Source organism: Pseudomyrmex gracilis, unplaced genomic scaffold (genome assembly GCF_002006095.1).
Source record: "Pseudomyrmex gracilis isolate BER0280 unplaced genomic scaffold, ASM200609v1 scaffold_173, whole genome shotgun sequence".
Classification (NCBI taxonomy): Eukaryota; Metazoa; Arthropoda; class Insecta; order Hymenoptera; family Formicidae; genus Pseudomyrmex; species Pseudomyrmex gracilis.
This window is the reverse complement of record NW_018020757.1, coordinates 26,055-47,911: the sequence shown is the minus strand read 5'-3', so window position 1 is coordinate 47,911 and position 21,857 is coordinate 26,055. Positions and strand designations below refer to the sequence as shown.

The window sequence follows — 21,857 nt, the reverse complement described above, 5'->3', positions numbered from 1 at the left end:
GAGGATCTCTTCTTTCCTTCTCTTCTTGGTTCTCTTCGCTGTGTGTCTCGCGTGTTGCTCTTCCCGCTCCTCCCTTTTGCGCGTTCTCGTTTCTTCTCTCTCACTTCGGCTTTTACTTCGGTTCGGTAGGGACCCTACGCGGCCGCAGGCGGTCACCTCGACAATTCCCGCCTCCGTCTCTTCCTCCTCTTCTTGTTCTTCTTCCGTCCCGACCGCTGGTGTCCCGATCTTTTTTTCTCGTCCAGGAAACAACCGAGTCGTTCCTCATCAGGACGTTATTTTTGCAACGTCCTGACCGATAATCGCTTTTCGTCTTGCTTCACTGATTATCGGGAGATCTGCGGTCTTTGGGCGCAGAAAAACCGCGATATACGTTTGTATTATATGTGGTGTTTCCTTCTTCATTTTCCATTCTTACACTCATTCGTCTTTGCTCCTCCTTTCTTTGTCGGTTTCTTAAAAACGTCGATGGTGGTCCAACGGCCGGATAACGGCGATTACCCGCAAAAGAACCCGCGCGCATGTAAGTTCCCGGTAATACCATTTAGATTACACGCGATTGCCGCGCTACCGGTGGCGGGGGCATCTCTCGGCATGAAATTCAGTCCTTGGGCGCGCCATTACTTCAATTAGCTACTTACGTAGAAATGCAATTTGCGTAGAGGCGGCACGTAGACGATGGCGTACAAAGTTTAATGAGATTCTGACATATTTCAATAATATATATATATATACTTTATATACGTGTGTATATACATATATATATATATATATATAAATTTAATAGTTGTACGAGCTTCCGGAATTCGGCTTAATCGCCGCATTTCAAGTTTATAAAACTCGTTTCTAACAAGAAGATATAAAAGTTGAGTCGCGTGTAACTACCCGCGTGATGAGAGCTCAGTTTTGCTCAATAATAAAGTTTTCTTATACGTTATATGAATCTTTTTGCATCTTCTCTTACGTATCTTCATTTAATTTAGTTTTCTAAAAGACCTATCTCACGTGTAAGTATGACGCGCATCTTCTTTAACGAGACAGAGAGAAGATCGAGATGCACTTTTAAAATTAACTTTTTGTTTGAAAGAAATATCGTCATAAATACAAATTTTTGCGCGATTTGATATAATTTCGAAATGAATGACTCAGCAGCAAGCGATCGATTTGAATTCTCATCTCTCCGCGATATTCGCAAGAACCGCGCTGCATGCCTTGCGCAATCGATGAAAGCAATTCCGCGGGTGTGCAAACATCGAAATGGAGGGAAGCGAACGCGACTAATAGCAGTTTTAATCACAATGCCGGATAAACATTTACCGACGACCTCGTCATTGTGCTTGTTTCAGATACTGAGGGATATCCGGCAGGGTTTAATGCAGCTAGGAGTAGATAGACGGGGTCAGCTCCCTGAGGGTAAGTACATCAAGGACCCACAACCTCCAGCTAGTTGTCGTCTTGTCTCTCCGCGCGAACTGTAACCCCGGCTCTCTGCGAGAACCATCTCCGGCCTGCGCGCACGTGTGAGAGAAGGCCGTATATACGTGTGCGCACACGTGGTGACACCTGTACGTGTGCATGCACATTGAACGAAATGTGCACGTGCCCGACGCCGATATGTATGAGAGAATCGACCCCTGAGTGCTTGACACCTCGTACGTAGTTCTCCCCGCTCATTCTCGCGAGACTCATTTCGAGCATTCGTTTCCTGATGGCTCCCCTCGTAGTCTTTTTCAGGAAATCTCGCTCCCTGTAACCTCGGCAGCTTTCCGCGATAAAGCGGGATCGCAAACTAGAGTGAGATCCGCGGCTTTTGAACAAGCGCGGAAGAGAGAGAGAGAGAGAGAGAGAGAGAGAGAGAGAGAGAGAGAGAGAGAGAGAGAGAGAAGAAGGTCTCGGTGTAATAAAGCCCGATCCCTTGGCGTTTAATGTGGAAAACTAGTGAGATTTTTCTAAATTTTTTGAATTCGTGTTATCAGAGAAAAAAATATTCGAATCGCGACGGGAATAATTAATGACGAGAAATAATAATTACACGTCGAGATTTAATGTTACATCGTACATTCCGGCATGAATGGAGCACGCCCTATGCTCTTTATTGTCAATTTATCACCACTGTGGTGGTTTTATTTTCTATTCAGCACACACACACTCATACACACACAAACCGAGGCGGCGCCGTGAAGCCCTTCGTGTACGCAAACTAATCTTGTTATTGTTAGTGCTCGCTACCTTCATTTCCCAAACCCTCTTCGCTGCGTTCGCCTTTCTTCGCGCAATCGTATGCACGCTTGTAATTCCCAGGTTTTCGCACGAAGAGAGGAATCTTTTAAAATGTTTCACAATCCGTTGTTATTAAATCTAACTTAGTCCGGAATTTGCAACAAATGGTATATTTTCAATTGTTTTCGTGAGATGGTCGTAACTTGTTTTTGAAAATATTAAATATATCGTTATTACGACATGCGGAGTATCGATTGTCGATTAATAAGTTTTTTTCCATTCTCTCGATTCTCAACCGGGCGAATGCGGAAACCAATTGTTTTGGGATTATTCATTCCTATGATTTTGAACAATAAATAAAAAAAAAAAAGAAAGAAAAAACGGAACGAATTATTGATCCGTAGATGACACGTATATGTACGACGAAGACGCGCGATGCGGAGGTGCAGGTCCCGGACCGGGCGGTCAACATTGGTACGACGAACCCCCTTACGAATCCGATCCCGAAGACTTTCTCATGGGAGCCAGCGGCGGTCCGGTCCCTACCGCGACTATTCAAAATGGAAGGTAATTTAAAATAAATGTAAACTCTCAAGCATATCATTGCAGGCAAACACACTCGGTCTTAAATAACTTTGTTAACGTACAATAAATCAGAATAATTAAGGATCTTAATTAACTGGCACGATCAAACGCCAGAGTGTGCTTTACGTTGAACATGAGGCCGGAAACTCGAGGGGAGGGTGTGATCTCCCTTCGAACAGCTGGCGATATCAGTCTGCCGCGCGATCGTTCGAGGAAAGGCGCCACGTCGACGATGCGAGGTCTCATCGTTCCTCAGGGTCACAATAATCCGCCAACGATTATACCCCTCACCCACTCGAGGGCTTCCCGTGAGAGCGGAGATTATGCGAGTAGCGACGTGCAGGTAAGTCCACAACGTTCGACGATCTCCCGGGCACAAGCATCACAAGCGCGCCATTCTGTTGTCTCAAGCGAAGTCTCTTTGCCCCCGACACCGCCAAGTTATATCGTTTCACGCGCGCTTCAGTGTTAGCAATATAAGCGACGAGACGTTTATATGTTTTGAGCTAACTCTCGTGAAAAGTAAGCAGTTACATCGCGTAATGTAATTTCAGGTTGTTTGAAAAATAATCGAGATCTGGCAAGAATCTCTTTGCACAGTATCTATGTTTGATAATCGTCGCGGAATAAAGAAACAACACATGCTATTTTCGCACTACGATTTTGTCGCTCGAGATTACCGAATTATCGCGTGCCCCAAATAAGTGTCATGAACCTCGTTAAGTCCGCGGGTAATGTTATTGCGCCGAAGCGTAATATCGAGGGACCGAATTCAGTCAGATAAATCCCGTTATAGATCGTAGCCGTCACACCGCGGCGAAATTACATTAGTCGCTACTGCGTTTGCGATAAGTAGCACGCAGAGTCCGAACTTGCTTCAGCAGCAACCCTCGGTTCGATCTCCCTTTGCTGAGAGATCCCACGGGGAACGGGGGGGATGTGCGGGAGAAAGGAGACGCCTATATACGTTCTCGTGGGCGTACGTCACGGCGTGATTTATTTAATTTTGGGGCTACAGAGTGTGAGCTCGAGACTGTCGACTGTGTCGGTGGACACGAGTAGGAGCGACCAGCCTACGCTGGGTGGTCGCCAACCCGACCGGCCGGAGCACCACCCGCACCACGAGCACCATCACAACCATCGCCATCATCACGAACATCACCACTCGGTCTCGCCGCGTCCCAATCAGCGTCACCCTGCTACTAGCACGACCGTTACCGCCAACACCGTCGACGCAACGTCACCGCAAAGCAACGCGCAGCGTCGCCCGGTTCCCAGATATGTTCGTATGCAACTATGCCGAGAGAGAATCTAATGGCTGAAACGTAGATCCTTTGTACGCTCTATCCTGTCCAACCCCCCGCAAGGCAACACATCAGAGACCAGTTTCCATAAACTACTAACCCACTTTCTGCGCACTTGTGTGTTCACGCGTGACGTACACGCTCGGTCCATTATGTATGCCGAGCGCGCGGGGGGGCGTCTTTGGGTTAGAAAACGGGAGATTCCGTCAGATTAGATTGCACATATACGGTCCGGCGCTCGTGAATATGAATTTTTCGTTCGCGTTTACACGCGCGCATGCCGCTGTTTGCGAGTGAACTGTGTTACTGTAGTCGTGAATATCCGCAGTTATATTATGAGAGAGAGAGAGAGAGAGAGAGAGAGAGAGAGAGAAAGAGAGAGAGAGAGAGAGAGAGAGAGAGATCATGCTTTTCTTCTTCGGTCGGTTTTCCGGCGTGTTGGCTCAGCGAATTTACGCACCGAAAGCGTATTCAATTCATCTCGTCGAGTGGGCGCTACGAGATCCCGCGGATTGTTTGCAAGGAATCAGACGCGACGGCGCGGCCGGTTGCGTTGAAATCACGTCGAATTTACGTCAGTCAGTCACTTCCGCTGCTGCCGTTGGGTAAACATTTTTCGTCGATTTTACAAACTTAATAACACGATCTGGTACCATTTTCGCGGTGGATCGTTGTTTGCTGGCGTTTTATTTGAATTGCCGGGAAATCGCGCGTCTCTCTCGTATAATTTTCTCGTCGAAATTTTCTCCGGCGAAAGATCGAATCTAAAGTGTATGTTTCTCTCTCTCTTCGGCGGATAAAGTACTTCTGTGTAAAATTGGTGCGAGACATGCACGTCTACACAGTCTCGATTCGTATCTCGGTCGCGGTTTTCACGAATCAAGATAGGTCGCGGAAGCGACTGTAACGTTGTAACAATAGAGTGACATTCAGGCGCAAAAAACTCTCGAGAATCTCGTAAATCTGATCAGAGCTCAAGAATAAGGTGCCTCATTTCCTGCTCTGACGCCTACACAGCACTGACAGCCTCTATAAATATATGTATGTGTATAAATAATACTCACACACTGACACGCCAATGTTAAGTATATCACTAACTCATCTAAACCGGGCGTAGCCCTTATATATGTATATATATATATATATATATATATATATACACTATATACTTACTTCTCATGAAACACGCAATTCCCCCTCTATATATTATATTAATATCGATTGCAAACGTGGCTAACGTGGTACTTCAATCCTTGACATGTGTTTATTTGCTAACTAACTGTATTTGGTTATTATTATCTCTACGCGAAAGTTATCTCGAAAGACGCAAACGTGTCGGGAGAACAACAATTAATTAAGTGCTAATAACTTGAAATCACGGTTTAAAAACTTGATGTTAACAAGTGGAACAAATTTTTTTCTGTTTTAATAAGTTTTTTAGGTTTTAATAAATATCTCAATAAAAAAATACTCTTTCGAGATTGCTCTCGCTTGCACGTGCGATACAGCAACATTCTCTTGACGTTGGGTACCGTCTTCATACTTGTGTGCCTTTCATTTGCTCTATCACTGGTGACAGTATTCGATCATTACCTAGCAAATATGCTATGTATCGGCCTGTTTAACAAAAGCATCCGCGCGCTACATTAAACCCATCATAGTGTGTGATCCGCTTCTCCCTTCACGCTGCTAAGAACCGTTTCTGCGAGTATCAAACATTTTTAGAGCCGGAGTAGCGGCGAGGAGGGACTGTCGCCGAGCCAGAGCAGCGACTACGAAGATCAAGAGGAGCTCGAGAGTCAACATTCGGCCGCAGTACACACAGTATGTAATGTATAAGAATATTCCTCTGAGAGTGCGCGCGGATTCTACTTCTCCGCGCGCACGTGTGTTTGTTGTTTGCGCTGCCATCCTCTTCCTTGCGCAATTTCCACGTTAAAAGATGTGCGCGCTCTTCTCAGTCACTGTTACGCGACCGGAAGCAAGCGATGTTTAACAACAATAAACGATAACTGAGAAAAATACTCGTACGACTGTATCACTCGCGCCATTAGCGGAAAATCGCAACAAAGTATATTTTGTTTTTCTGTGTATCATCTGTGTATTCTCTTTATTTCATTAAATATTAAAGTAGATATTTTCGTAAGCTCCGGGAATGTATGTTTGGTTTGATGCGCGCGTTTCGAGAAAAAAAATTCTACGAAGCAGAAAGATTATCAAATGAAACGAACCATTGCACATGGAAACGTATCAAGATATTTAGCTTGTAATGCCACTTTGAAGTCCGTCATAATATTCGATGCGACTGCAAGTTTGCAGTTTAATATCGGTAATACAAGCTCGAGTTCACTGATCTCATCCGGAAACTAATCCGCGTTTGCATTAAACCTGCAGTTACGTCTGTCACGAGTACAAGCTTTGATCGTATGCCTTAATGAGTATGTCTATCATTTAATAAACGCGATATGACAACGCGACATACAATATGTAATCTCCAATAATGGCACAACGTGGCTATTTCGTTGCTATTGTATAAGCAAATGGAAAATACAACATGAGGTTTCCGTCAGAAACTAACAGACCGAAATTAGAGATGCTCGATTTTGATAGCATCGTTCATTTTCTCTATAGAGCATTTAGCATTTATTTATTCTCGTTTATTTATTTATTTATTTTATTCTCCAAAAATTCGAGGATTTAAAATTACTTAAAAATATATATTTTTGGCAGAAGATAATTTTGAAATATATTTATTCATTAATTCTTTGTTTAATTATTATATAACGCTGTACACATTTTTGTTTAATATTTTACAACTCAAAATCTATATCGGTATATTTAGCGTTCTTTAGCGCACTTATTCCGTCAGGCGATCGTACGGTACGACTTTAGATTGCGCCGCGCATTCCAGAACGCCATAAATGCATTATTGAAAACGGGGTCAATAGAGATCCTTATTTCACATTTCCTCGATTTAATTAACGCGTCTTCAGCGCGACCTCGTCGCTCTGAGAACGCGTTCTTTTATCTCTCTCTCGATCGGTGCGCATTCGGGCGATAAACGAGGCACGTATTATCGGCACAAAGAGCGAACGAGAGAGAGAGAGAGAGAGAGAGAGAGAGAGAGAGAGAGAGAGAGAGAGAGGTGTGTGAGGTGTGAGGTGTGAAGTGTTCTCCGAACTGTTTTCCAAAACTCAATTAAAATTTTCAGTCGGAGGCCAGCGCCTTGCTGGAGGGCGACGCCAGGGCGGGAATCGCGGGTCGAGCGAGAAATTTGAGGCACGACGTGCAGCGGAAAATCTCGAGGTTGCGTCAGGACCGCGCGTCCTCGGAGGCCTTTCCGTGTAGCGCGAGCAGCGTCGAGAGCTTGCCGAGCGGAAGCGGCTCCAGCACGCAAGCCTTGGTACGCGCAGGAAGCAATCACAGCTCGATATCCTGCGAGGACCGGGACGCTATCAGCCCGACGTCTATCGGCCCGGTCCTCTGCCGTGCGAGGGCACTGGTGGACTACACTCCCAGTCCGTACGATAAGGACGCGCTAAAGTTCAAGGTCCGTTCTCTTCCTCTTTCTTCCCCTTCCTTGATAATTGATTTACGAGCGAAATTTCGCGCTAAACCTCCCCGCGTCGAAACATTAACGACGTGGGCGGCGCGGGAAGTTTGTCACGCGTGTAATTATTATAGGCGAGTTGTACAACTTGCAACCTGTGTGCGTTAAATCATTTTCAGCTTTTTAATTGATGAAAATTAAATCCTCTTAGATCTTTTATGTTGTAGCTTATTGTTTACCGCGCATTTTTATAATTGACTTTTCTTGTAGTCACTCGAAGAGAAGTACAAGAGAATACGTATTCGCGGAAAGGTGAGTTTCTCTCACAAATTGATCGCGCGGTAACGCTGTTTCAGAAAGGGGACATAATCGATGTGGTGCAGATGAACAAGAGCGGACTGTGGAAGGGCGTCGTGCACAACAGGATAGGCCACTTCAAGTTCATAAACGTCGAGATACTGAACGACAGGGTGCCGAGGCGGGGGGAGCCGGAGCGGGGCAAGTGGGGTCAGAGATACAGGCAGAAGCCGGGCTCCGTTCAAGAGCTCTTGCAGAGAATGAATCTTCAGGTAGAGAGACAGAGACAGTGAGCGAGCGAGCAATATCTCTCGCCGCGCGGCTCGAACAAACTGATTCGCATTTGCATGACGTCGAATGCAAAGTAGAGAGAAACCTGCTTTTATACGTTTCTTTATATTCGGTGTTCCTTGCGCGATCCTCTTCTACCCGTGTTCCTTCCAGCCCTTCTCGCCGCGTTCTCTCATCGGTCGCAGTCAGCTTTCTCGACTTATACTTTATATACAACTCGCGCGAACGACTTTATATACAACTCGACAAATACTTTTTATTCAATTTTCCTTCTCCGTTTCTTTTCATTCTGTCTTCTTCTGTTTTTTCTATCATTTTTGTCCTCATCTCGCTTGCCTCTTTGTAGTCGTTAGTTCGCGTCGAGTTTATTAATATTTTATGATTAATTAGCAAAAACGTTTGTGTGATCATTGATTGCCACCGCGATTTTCGCCGAGAGAAAAACGGACTCAAAATTTCTCGTAAAATTTACGGCTGAGATATCTAATTTTCGAAACATTCCGTGTAATCTCGCGACTCGGCGACAGATTAGGTTCGATCGCGATTCGCTGCTGAATGTTCAAGAGGCGCGTCCCGCCGAGTCTCTCTGGTCGAAGAGACGGAAGGGACGGGAGCAAAATGATAGGGCGAGGAGTCGCTGTACCGGAAACGTCGGTTCCGATTCGGGGAGCCGCGCCACTTAATTAAGCCACTATGATCGATCGTTTAATGAGCGTCGTGGATTCGTCCGTGCGCTTGTGTGCGCGCGCGCCTTTTCAGCGTCTCGTAACGATGTACATTTAATTGAAGCCCGAATGACCTTCTGTACGAATTATATCAGCGGACGAGGGATCTAAAGTATCTTTTTACCGGCTGACTGCGTCGGACTGTCGTTAAAGTTTCGTACATTACCGTAGCGACCCTTCGTTTTCAATTATTGAACATCTTAGAAGTCGGGATTCTTTGAAGAAAGCATATCGTCATAATTACGACGGTTCTTTTGCGTCAAATCGAGCTTGTCAAACCGAGATTTTCTTTCGCTTCGACGTTCAAACGTGTGTTCATCACTTCGAAACGCGGAATTTTAACAAAAAACCGTTTCCGATTATAATAAAATCAGCGAGAAGTTACATCGCATGTTTAAAAATTGATCGTTTTCGGTTCGTGTTTATTTATTTTCAAACAAAATCCGCGGCTCAATTTTTCAATCGAAGTGTGAGAAACGTTGTGCTGAAAACGGCTCATAAAAATTCTGCGAGCTTCTTTCGAACGTATATAAACTACGAGCGCAATTCGTGGCACAAGTGAACTATCAAACCTCTGTTAAGATGGAAGTAGTATCTCAAAGATGAATGTTCCGCTCGCGCAGGAACATATTCCAGTTTTTGTGCTGAACGGATACGAGGATCTGGAGCTCTTCAGGGAGTTGGAGGCGGCGGATCTCGACTATTTGCGTATACATCAACCCGAGCACCGTGCCAAGATACTCACCGCCGTGCAGCTCCTGCATGATCTCCAGTGTGAGTATAGTCGAACGTAGAGCGGCTACACACACAACACATGTATTATTCACATTTTTCTTTCCTTAAAGCCCTTTTCATCATCGTCACTATTTGTCTTATTGCATATATCACGTTACAATTACGAGTCAGTTATGTCTTTTCTCGAATTATATTGTGTTTTTTCTTAATACAAATTTTGTCCGTTATGTAAAAAAAACACCGCTGAATAGAAGTTTCAGATTTTATTTAGATTTTTTACTTTCAATTTTTTTTATCTCTCTATTAATAAAATAAAAGAAAGTTTTTGAGAATAACGCAATTTAACAAACACTTCGCACGTAAATGATAACACACGTGGTATGTTGTAACAACTAGACCCACAAGAGAGCGTAAATTGAATCGATATTTCACGCTCACGCGCGCACCTTTCTTACAGCTGGCAGCGAGGGTGACCTGGCCTCGAGTTCAGAGGGCGACGAAGTCAGCCGTCTGGTCTTAACCTCCGGCCAGACGTCCGGTCACTGTTCTCCCTTTAACCGACGCCAATTCCCGCGGGACTCGGGTTGTTACGACGCGCACAAGAACACGACCAGTCGGCGAACCATCAGTCCGGAATCGAGCGCGACGTCGGCGAAGCTGTCGAGGGAAAATAATCTGGACGGCGCGACGGCAGCGACGAAAAACGCCGGCGGCGCGATTGCCACGGAAGGCGGTCATCTGACCGACCCGAAGAACGATTTCCATCCTAACATACCGATCTCCGGCACGGTGGTAAGTCAGAAGGAGAGCCAGTTCGAGAAATCGCCGTTGCTGCGGGGCAGCAATGTGCGGTATATCGCAAAGCGGGGCAACTTCGGCGAAACGGTAGTGATCGAGGACGCCTGCGAAGGCGGCCAGAAGCTAGGCGGCATGGTCAAGTATATGGTCGGCGGTACCAGTGACCTTGGCCTGGAAAGCGCCGGCAACGTCACTGGTCTGAGTCAGCGTGGTTGTCTCAGCGAGAAGTCCAGCGACTCCGGCGTCAGCTCGTCCAGCATCAGTTCGGCGCCCCCGCCCAGGGACAAAATGCTCGCCTCGGCCAGCACCGCGTCGGACTCACCGACCAAGAGTTTCGGTAGCTTTACGAGAATGTCGCCGGCATCTCAAAGCGGCAGCAAGAATCAAAGTAACGACGGGAGTTTTCAATGAGACACGGAGCAACGAATCGGTAGGCCGGTGAATCGCGACGCGACGTTGAGCTCGATGGTGAAGAGGATGGAATTAAGGGAGTCACATAATTAACGGAGGGGGGAGGGGTAAGCCGACGAGAAGTGAAGTGTCTTAGTTTTTGGACTCGAGAAAAGAGTTGCAGCGCCTACGATTCGCGAGAAAGGTAAGGTGATGTCGGGATCAATGATGTGCGAACACTTCAGATATTTTGATCCTGCGTACTTCGCAACGAAGTGTTTCTTCTACGAAAAAAAGAAAAAACTTTCAGATTTTTAAAATAATTGCGGCAAGATAAAAATGATCGCGAAATTAGTAATAATTGACAGTTGCGAAGTGCTCAAATTCGCGTCTTGATTCGAATACATAGTCGTCGAGGAAGTACCGGGATCTCGTTTAATAATTCCCGTCACGCGGTGGCGCGCGAACAGAAAGTCTAATATCTTGTGACGGCGCTCTCCGATATTAATGTCGAGGGAACATTTTGTTATTCCGTATCTCGGATATTTGGACGCGACGGGAAGAACTGAGGCAAGAATCGCGAGCGGAACGAGCGAAATTCCGGCAGTTGTAACAAGGACTCCCCTGGAGGGAGCGCGTCCGGAAGTCAAAGGTTTTTCGCATTTCGCGTCGCATTTGATTCGAACAAATTGCACTCAATGGAAAAATAAAAAAAAATAAAAAAAAAAAAACAAAGAACACAAAAATATCACTGCCGGTCATCATTTCGATCTTAGCACACACCTGGCCGATTGCTCTCGGCATCTCGAAAATCAACCAAATCACACTCGCGCCTGTATAGTAAATGTGCGCAATTAACAATAAGCGAAATTACTATGTGATACGGTAGCAATATACGATCGATTAATCGGATAGGTAGCGAAATGAGAAAGAGAAGGAAGTGATGGCCACACAGCGACACGATGACGCGAAATCGTCGTCGTGATCCATTGCGTACAATAAATAAATAAACAAAGAGAGAGAACGGATGAAAATCCTTTGTGACAAACGCGTCCATTAGTTTTTGATCTTGCGCACGATGTTATCAAGTCGGTATCATCATCGCCGGCGACGACCTTGCGATTACTCACGCCGCAAATTTATAGTTTCGTCGATGTATTGTTCGTAACAGTTCGAAAAACTGCCAGCGGCTATCGGATTCTTAATCTCTCGTCGAACGGCGCGATCTCTTATCATACGTATCTATACATACTTAAATATATATATATATATATATATATATATATATATATATAAATATATATATATATTTATATATATATATATACTTTAAACTTTTGTACGTTCTATCGATCTCATCGCTAGAAGACACGCGCGAAATAGTCAGAAAATTCGTTCCCGAAAAACACGCATTCGGGGAGGAGCAATTACGCACTTTCCGCTTTAACATAGGCGAACTCGCGAGGATATCCATCTTGTTCAGCAATACAGACGGATTATCGGATCACAGATGCCTTACGAGCGCTTTTCACTTACGTAGCTTCTTTACGCGATTCTATATAACAAAGCTCTCGGACGTCAAGAGCTTGCGATATCGAATGACCCTTTTACTTTTCATCGTTTGCGTAATTTTATAACATATATACATATACGAAGTAGAAGAAACAAATTTTCACGGAGAATTATAAAAAAATTTCGGCGTCGGAAAATCGCGGCGCATCGTCACCTCGGACCTTTGCTTATTATATACAGATCGACAATCTCCCCATCGTCGATGCGACTCGTTCAAGTTCTTCGTCACGATGGTAAAACCTGTACATGTGTATATTGACCACACCGCGGGAGGGGGAAACGTTGAAAGTTACAGAGATTTTTGTATGTACATAAAGATTATATTATAACGCGTAGAAACTCAACGATGTTTTGTATTAATCTTGCCCGTTTGCCAAAACTTCAGACTTTAGACTAAAAACAAAAAACAATATATATATATATATATATATAATACATAATATATATATATATAATACGCGATATATATATGTATATGTATATCGTACAGTTGGATCTTTATATGTATATGTATATATATCTCTTGTATAGTGTAAAATCATAGATAAATTTACGAGACGCGGGAGCGCAATCAGAAAAAGGGCTCGCGGGAACAGACGTGTGATGGGCAGAGCCGAGAGAAGCCCGATGGATAATAATAAATCGTAAGTAATAATTTTTTTAGTCGAGACGTAGCGACGACTCGACGAAGCGCATTATTAATGTAAGTAAGATAGGAAAACGAAAAGAAACAATAACACACTCGCTCTGAACGAACGATCGAAATTACCGATGTAGCAATGAGAAAGCAGAACTGGTGATATAACTAAAAAGAGAGAAAGGATCTTGCGATTTTGTCTTTCGTTCGCGATCACACCGAAATCGTGATACTTTTTTTTGTATCGTCGTCATCTACGTATAGAACGCGCTTCTTCTATCTTCGTCGCGCTAATAATCGCAATCACGAAAAACGAGTCGCGAACACACACACACACACACACACAAAATCCGATTATGTGATCCAGAAATCGGCTATGTTTAGAGATCGAACAAGTAGTCGCAAGTTGCTTCCAATCGACACGCTGAAGGATTAATCAACGTCGACACGCTCGATCGCGGCTGCAATATGTGATTTTGGCGAGATCGAAATTTCGAGAGATTGAAGTCGCGTCCTTCTTTTCTCGAGTTCGGTGCGACGATCCAATTCGAGAAAAACATGTCCGATAAAAGGGCGCGTCGATTTCGGTAAAGTCCGCTAGTTTATCCGTTCCATCATGAGTGCTAACATATAGAGAATGAATGAGATTGCGAGAAGAGAAACAAATCACGGCGAAGAGAAATGAGAGAGATATACACACGGAGATTGAAAATGATGTGTGCATGTATATGAGCGTGCGTGTGTGCGTGTATGAGTGAGAAAGGAAAAGGGACAACGCGATGTTAAATTAATAACGAGTTTATGAGAGTACGAATAGACACGATAGTGATTTTATTAGCTCGGGAAAATTACGCAGCATTCGATGTAAAGTACATTCATTCTAATCGTAGACCCCAAAGGCGCAGTAATCGAAATAGGTAATTTTAAGCGAACCTTTAAAGAGATACGGAGAGAAGCGAGTTGTTGATTGGGAAGAATATATATGAAGGCCTACGGCGTAGCCCTACACGCCTCTCGAAACGGCGATCAATAAAAAGCACATAATACATTACATAAATTATATTATTTCGCCGATCGACAAGCCGCGTTTAGGGCCGCCAAGTCGCTAGCGGAAGAAGTTAAGCGTTTATGTAGCGGTCTAGTCCATTTTTCTCGCGTGATTAACACAAAATATAATGTAAATAAAGTAATACAAAATAAAAAAAAAAAAAAAAACGAAAGACGCAGATCTAGAGAGAAAAAAGAAAATAAAGTAAGAAAAAATAAAAAAATAACAAGCAGAGAGCGATTGCGGCCACGAATTGGCGCGCGATCGCCAGACCTTTTTATAAGCTGATTTTGTATTTATTGGTTAAATTGCGGGGTTTATATATAGATGGTTATACACACCGAATCACACGTAATTCTTATCGTCTCTCGGTTCTCGTATAGTTTTCAGCGATAAGTGTTAATTTATTGACTGTGAATAGAAAATAAACGATGGAAGATTCAAACGAGAGAGAATCGCCTCGTGTTCCACCCCAGTTGAACTTCCACCCGATTCCATAATCCCGTCTGATTATCCTCGCTCGACGCAACGAAGCAGATGTGCCAGTAAACGGTAAGTGCTTTAATTAAGACAACATGTACATGCATGTAATCTCCTTGTCAAATGTGCGCTGAAATAAATGCCGGAGAATCTTAATTAAAGCGAGTTGAAATTGGAAATTATCCATTAATGAGTAATAAAACGCGCACTTTGCTTAATAATAAAATCATTGACTTTGCTAGCCACAAGTTTCTTTTAAACAAAAATAATATCCACTTTTTTAACACATTAGAAAAGTAGAAAAAAAAAAAAAACAAGATAAATAAGTTTTTCTCGCAAAGCAGCTTATCGTTTAATACGTATTAATACGTTTCGCGCAACCGCAAAGGCCTCGCCTGACAATTTCGCGCGCGCGCGCGGTGCATACAGCGGATTAATTAGAAAGGCAAATGCACCGGTCGGTTTTAAACAATGCAAAGTGAATCGCGGAAGATTCCGACGTCGTCGTCAGCGACGTTCTCCGTCCGTTTCATTGCGACCGCGCTCTGTGTTTCCAGAAAATATCCGCGCGTAAACGGGAATAATTAGACGTTTCTAGCCCGATTAACGAGCTCTCTTCCGCCGCGACGTTAATCGTCGCGCGGATGTCGTTTCGTATAATACGCGACACCAATCCTTCCTTTAGCGCTTGCCACGCAGGACCATTAGCGGGAAGAAGTTCCGAGTGACGGACGACTACGGCGCGCGCGCCCGCTGCACAGTAACTTCAGCGCCGCCGCCACCGTGCAAACTTCGCGTTTTGGTTATCTGCTATTACTTGGGAAAGATTCTCTTATTTAACCATCTTCCCGCTCGCCGCGTAATTGTGGAAACTCCGACAAATGCAGCTTCTCTTGTCGTTCCTTGCGCAGAATCCCCGGCGCAGTCTAATGCACCGCGACGATCGTTATCCTCGTTATAATTCTTGCGAATTACTGTATTGTCCGCGACGCAATTCAATTATGCGACAAAGAATTTCACGCACAAATATTATATAGCAATATTTTTTATAACAGTAGTAATAGTTATTTTAAATAATTCGAACAAATTTGATTTTTATGCAACATCCTCTTCGTCTTGTAATTTCATCACATTTTTATGATACGCCAAGAACGTGTCACGGATTCGAACTTTTTGCCGAAAACTCGGGTCTTGAAAAACGGGTTAGAAACGAGCAAAAATCTTCCAAAAGAAAGCACGATAGCGAGGCATTTAGTAATGTATGTAAATGTACCCTCCGAGAATCGACGCTCCGAATGTTACACCGTATGTACGTGTCCATTCGTAAGCTTTATTTCGTATCCTCGAGGGAGACAGCGCGAACTTTTAGTGCGCCGGAGATTATGACGGTAATAACTCGACGAGTTTCTTTGGCCGCCACTCGCGCGCGGTCCACGTGGACAAAAATTCTTCATTCCCCTTGAGGATGAGATCTAATTTAACTTTTAGGATCGCGTCGCGCAATCACGGCAGCTTCCGGTGATTCAGACGAGTTACATTTGTATCATTTGCTTTCGTTACACCTCGTTTGGCGCGAAAAAGCGTTCTTTGCGAAAGCGTCTTTCTCGTGTTAAAAAAAAAAAGAATGCACTCGTGACGTCTGTTACATTATTATTGCGCGCATATCTCTGAGATATTATCAGTGGCGGAATAATCTCACGTAACGTGTGAAAAAGCTGAGCTACAAATTTCTCATCGATAAAGTCGTTAGGAGGAAGATACCGATCTTCAAGTTTTTTTATCTGAATTGTGCGGAATTGACGCGCGATTCATTGCCGCAATTTTAATAATATAATCGGGGCGCGCGCATTCGTTGTATTTCTTAAGCGAGATTTATCGCGTAAAGGATACTTGTATGCATTCGTTGTAGTATGCACATACATATATATGCTATAAATCGCAATCGACATCGTCTCTACCGCAACCGGTCTCGGTTATCGGGTGCGATCGGGCAAAACGATTGGTTATGCCTCGCGCGAGGACTTTCGCGCCTTTTGCACGCCCATAACAACCTTAATTACTGTCCACGCTAATGAATCAACGGCGATATCGCTATTGGCACTACTGCGTGTATGTAGCTTGAGCCGGATGAGGCGAGAGATTGCCTCGCACCCGAGGCGAGATAAAAGCGTCCGTTTTATTCTCCGCTCCCTTTTCCGCAATGCGCTTACGTGTCGAGGAGGCCGCGCGATCGGTTCATCTATTTCTATATTAGACCCGGCGAGAGAAGAGTCGTAAATCAAGTCCCGCGCACATAAGCCCCGCAATACGTGCCACCCTAAATAACTACATTTCTTCGTGCCATAATAAAAGCTGCTTGATCGTTACAGATTGCCAATGAAGGCAAGCTAATACCCAATAATTGCTGATTGCCTTCTGTAAAGATGATGACCTCCGCGGGAGGAAAAAAAGAGATACACGATTCCTCGCGATGTGATGGTCGACGAGATTGTACTCGATGTATACTCCAGACAATGTAATAACCGACGGGAAAACATTGATAAAATATTATCCAAAGTTTATATTTTTTTTTTGTATCATTGTACTAAATATATTTACATTTGTTATTCATTTTACATTAAATTAATACACTATATTGAAGTAAATAAAAGTTGCAAAAATATATCGTTTTACCTTGTGGTGATTGGTAGTTGGCGTGCGCGCGCGCGCAAAACTTTCGGTGGTCACGTGTGTGTCGACACATTTCTCGAGCTGTCACGCATTATATATAGACAATCGTCCTTGCCTGTTCCGTACGTAATTCGTTACGATCGGACTCGGAGCTACCCCGCGTTAGGTAAGTACCTGAAATTTGCATTGCCTGCCGACTAATTGGACCCTCAAAGGCGAAATCCTGGTAAACTTTGATAACTAGCCGCACCTTGTTGAGCAACTATTGTTCTGCTCAGTTTACGAGCAACAAGTTGGGCATCGATAATTAGACAAGTTAAGACAACTATGACCGTCCACAATCGTTAGCCGATAATAGGATTAAACGTACTTACGGGAAGTGCCAGTATAGGCGACAAACTAACCTTCCAACTCCCCCTTCTCCTATATATTACAAATAACGATTTTAACCCTTCCCGATCACTTAGCAGCTTTCACTGAGTATAATGAGATATAACGTCAGAGGTGTGTAGGCGTTTAGGAATAAGTGGATTACTGATGTCGTAATATCGTCTAGAAAAATTTCAATCTATCTTATTGGTTTTGAAACATTTTTTTACAGCGCGAAAAGAGAGGATCTTTCGCGCGATAAATTCTAAGCGCATAATAAACAATTTGCAAACTTAACATTTGAATTTCAGTCACGTGTACTAAGAAACGCGCATTCAAAATGAAACTCTCGTGCTCGTTGCGCCAACTGCACAACGCATGAACGAGAATTATATTTACTTATGGCGTTCTCTCTCTCTCTCTCTCTCTCTCTCTCTCTCTCTCTCTCTCTCTCTCTCTCAGTTTCTCTCTAGTCTCTCATAGTTTCTCGTTACTGACAGAAACAACATCCCATTAATATTGCGATAGAAACGTAAGTAAAGTCGATCGAGTTATAGATAACAGGAAATTCGACGCTTCACATCATCGCCGCGACGTGAACTGCGATAATAAATAATGTAAATTTAAATGAATAGAATGCCAGATAACGATGCTTGTAACATCGACGAAGCAATCGGCACGTACGCTGTTTAAACGGTAAACGAGAGGAGAGGTAACATTCCGGAATTCCGATATGATTTACGATCTCGTACGTCTCGTTGAATATTCAAGAACAACTTACGGTCTCTTTTCTTTTGGGAAAGGAGGCTCGAGAAAACATTCTTTTGCAATCCGATTTTTTATTTATTTACTTTACTTTACTTTTTATTTATTTTCCTTCTCGCATTCAATATGTACATAACTGCACAATACACGTTAACTTCTTGCGTCACTATTTCCCGCAGCGAGAGATTCAACCGCGGGATATCCAAGCGCGAGGCTTGTTGTATTTTATTCTATTTTATTCGTCCTGTCAGATTCTTCTTAGTGCGTCACGTGACAAGACACGCATCGAGACATCTGACAAAATGCGAAATACTTATAACAGAATGGAATACATTTGATATCTCGGCGCACGCAACACTCTTATCCGAACTATCTTCGATCAACAATTTACAGTGCATGCTCTGCTCTCGAGAGAACCATTTTAAAAACCACGCAAGACTGGAATCGCATGCGTGCGGGGTAGAGGATTTCAAATTAGTGTATGCATGCACAGACGCGAGAGTCGCGGATTCGCGCTCTTATTCTCGCGAAACACTCGAGACGCGAAACGCCAAGAATGATACTTGGTCTCTCGGCATCGATAATTACGTCCGATCTACGTTAATTAGTACGTCGCGGATTTTAATCTCAGTCGGAACGCCGATACCCACCGCGTCTGGCGCGCACGTGAGCTTTGTTCACGGTTGAAAATTTGCGGCTCTAATTAGGACGTCTGAGCTGCTGTTTCAGCTCGTCGTGCGCGTTTAACAGCGAGCCGATGGCCGCGGCAGCGCACGTCAGACCGCAATATAAACACAGAACACGTTTCACAACCAGAGATTTTGCAGTGAAAGTACAACTTTTTTTTATCGTTAAAGTTGTTTTATTTCAAAAACGTACATACGAGTACATACGTATGTATGCATATAATGTTTACATATAGATATGTACGAGTTTACACGTGTTTTTAACTTTATGTATAAATTTAATTGAACTTGTTCCACATTCAATCGACTTTGAACAAAAAATGTTAGAAAAAAATTTCCATGCAATAAAAGCACGCATAAAGAATTTTTTTAGCTTTTTTTACATTCTGCCGCGATGAAAATTGTTTATGTTAAAAAATTCGCACGGCACAATAGCGTCACGTTCTGCGCCGCGTCAAAGCCCTCGGCGAGATCAATAGCCGGCGAATAGTATTTTCATCTTTTATCGACACGGCCGCGCTATAAAGAGCACACTACATGCGGTAGCGCGCGACCGGTGCGCATTAAACACAAACCAGTCATTAATAACGCAGAACGTGGCACCTTTAAGGTGCTCGCGGCCATAAATTCCAGGACAGGAACGCGGCGCACTCGAAATCTAATTTATTTCAACATACGAGCGTGTAACGCAGTTAAATAGATCGTATATTAAAATAAGAAGACACGATAATATTTATCGATCGCGTTTCAGTCTCGCACAGTCGAGACAAAATTGCGCTATCCGCCCTTGAATCCTTTTATATCCCAATGATCGCGATGAACGCACGATAGAAAATGCATTTTCTGCAGAAATTTTCGAAAACAATGCAGATTGCGGTAACTTGTGTGCTAAACGCGATGAGCATAATATTACGTCAACATGAATAATGATCCCTCCCCGCCTCGTTGATATAATAACGTAAACTTGCTGATGCCGGTGTATCAACTGCAATCTCGTTGCAACGCGATAGATCCGCGTATGGCGCGTGCTCCGCTTACTAATTAATTATTATGTTTTAAGGACGGCACACTGACATTTCCCCGGATTATAGTCAGTTCTCGCGCGCACTCGTCCCGATTAGTCGCGCTAACGACGTGCACGCGCATCAAGCTGTGCACGTATATAATAAAACGTGTTATCCAATATGCAGAGCTTGTGAAACAGGCGTGCGCCATTACAGCGTCATTACAACGCGCCTGCGAGACGCAAACCGACAATGAAACGGAAATCTTTAATGGTACGCGTTCCGTGTGTATCGAAGAATACTCTCTTGCGCATCCTTCCTCTCTTTCCGACAATTTTCGTTTATTCCCGAGCCACTCGCATGTGCTTGGGGAGACATCAAAGGAATCGTTACGATACGAGGCAGATATACGGAGGGCGCACTACAACAAAATGTTGTCGGGGATATGTCATCTCACAAGGCAAAATCGTTCTGGGAGAAAGAAGAGATTTAAGAAAACAAGAGAGAACGCGCGGGTATATATATTCATGTTCCGAATAGAATCTAATTCCCGCTCATGGACACTTTCTCGTCTCCGTTGGAATGGAATGATCGGGGGAAGAAACGAACGGATGATCAATGGGGAAAAAAGAAGAGAACCGAAAATTATTACGCGAAGTGTAATTCACTTTGAATTAAAAAATAAAATAATGAAAAATGAAATTTTACCGCGGGCAAATTATTTTTTTATAATGGAAGTATAAATTATTTTTATATAATGGAAGTATATATATGTGTGTGTGTGTGTGTGTGTTTGTTTTTGACTGGTTACTCGTGAATATTGTTCGCGTAACTAATTTTTGTGTCGCTTGTATTGTTAATTTTCTCTGCGAAAAATTTTTTTTTTCTAAAAGACCGCGCGCGCGCTACGAAAATCAACGGGCGTCAATAGTAAAGCTAGTTCCGTATAATGAGCAAATTAGCCGAATTATCGACCTCGCGGTGACGGCTTTCAGATATACGAGCACATATAAGCATTAATTAGTAGCGGGAGCGAGAGTTACCGGAAGTGCGGATGAGCCTGTCAATGAACAAGCAGTCTAATTCGGCCGACGCCGGCGCTTTCGAATGTACGTGTGTGTATACGCGCGGCACATTTGCGCGAATTTCCCATGTGAGCGTAGACAGAGCGCAAGTGTACACAGAGCACGTTGAATGATACACAGCGTGAAAACGGGCGCATTCGCGAAAGGACAAATTTGTGCTGCAAACTTCCTGTTTTGCGTGTCGTGAAAAGGGGAATTACAAATCTCGGCCCGGGGACAAAGAGAAATGTGAATCATCCTATCGTGACGTAAACGTTCAGATTTAAAACTTTTTTTTTTGAACGAAATGTCACCCACAGATATTGTTTGTTGTTTAATTTTAATATAAATAACGCGGAATTGTTTGGAAATCACGTGACTTTAGTCACGTTTGTTGTTTTTCCTCTTCTCTCTCTCTCTCTCTCTCTTTCTCTCTATTTTTTGAGTTTGATTTTTGTGCGTTATTTCTGACACTTTTCATATGTGGTTTAAGTTCGGCCGACATTGAAAGTGATAAGAGAACGTGACCGAACGAACATCGATAAAGACAGCGCGGCGCGCGCAGTGACAGAGTAAAATCTGCTGGTCTCATCAGGCTCGTGTGCGCCGGATAAATAAAGCTCATAAGAAACTTAAGCGCGTTAGCTCGACGCTATAAATAACTTCC

General features: G+C 43.6%; 1 protein-coding gene across 2 annotated transcripts in view; it reads left to right on the top strand.

Moving 5' to 3' along the window:
- LOC109857801 overlaps window positions 1-11,626 on the top strand; it is a 285,853-nt gene extending 274,227 nt beyond the window's left edge. For both annotated transcript variants that reach the window (XM_020434502.1, XM_020434501.1), the window contains 9 exons: window positions 1,347-1,413; window positions 2,625-2,787; window positions 2,920-3,148; window positions 3,824-4,087; window positions 5,835-5,933; window positions 7,321-7,659; window positions 8,016-8,228; window positions 9,596-9,746; window positions 10,165-11,626. In XM_020434502.1, the coding sequence (XP_020290091.1) occupies window positions 1,347-1,413; window positions 2,625-2,787; window positions 2,920-3,148; window positions 3,824-4,087; window positions 5,835-5,933; window positions 7,321-7,659; window positions 8,016-8,228; window positions 9,596-9,746; window positions 10,165-10,916 (2,277 nt within the window). In that variant the 3' untranslated portion in view covers window positions 10,917-11,626. The remainder of the gene's footprint in view (window positions 1-1,346; window positions 1,414-2,624; window positions 2,788-2,919; window positions 3,149-3,823; window positions 4,088-5,834; window positions 5,934-7,320; window positions 7,660-8,015; window positions 8,229-9,595; window positions 9,747-10,164) is intronic.
- The last annotated feature ends 10,231 nt before the right edge of the window (window positions 11,627-21,857 follow it).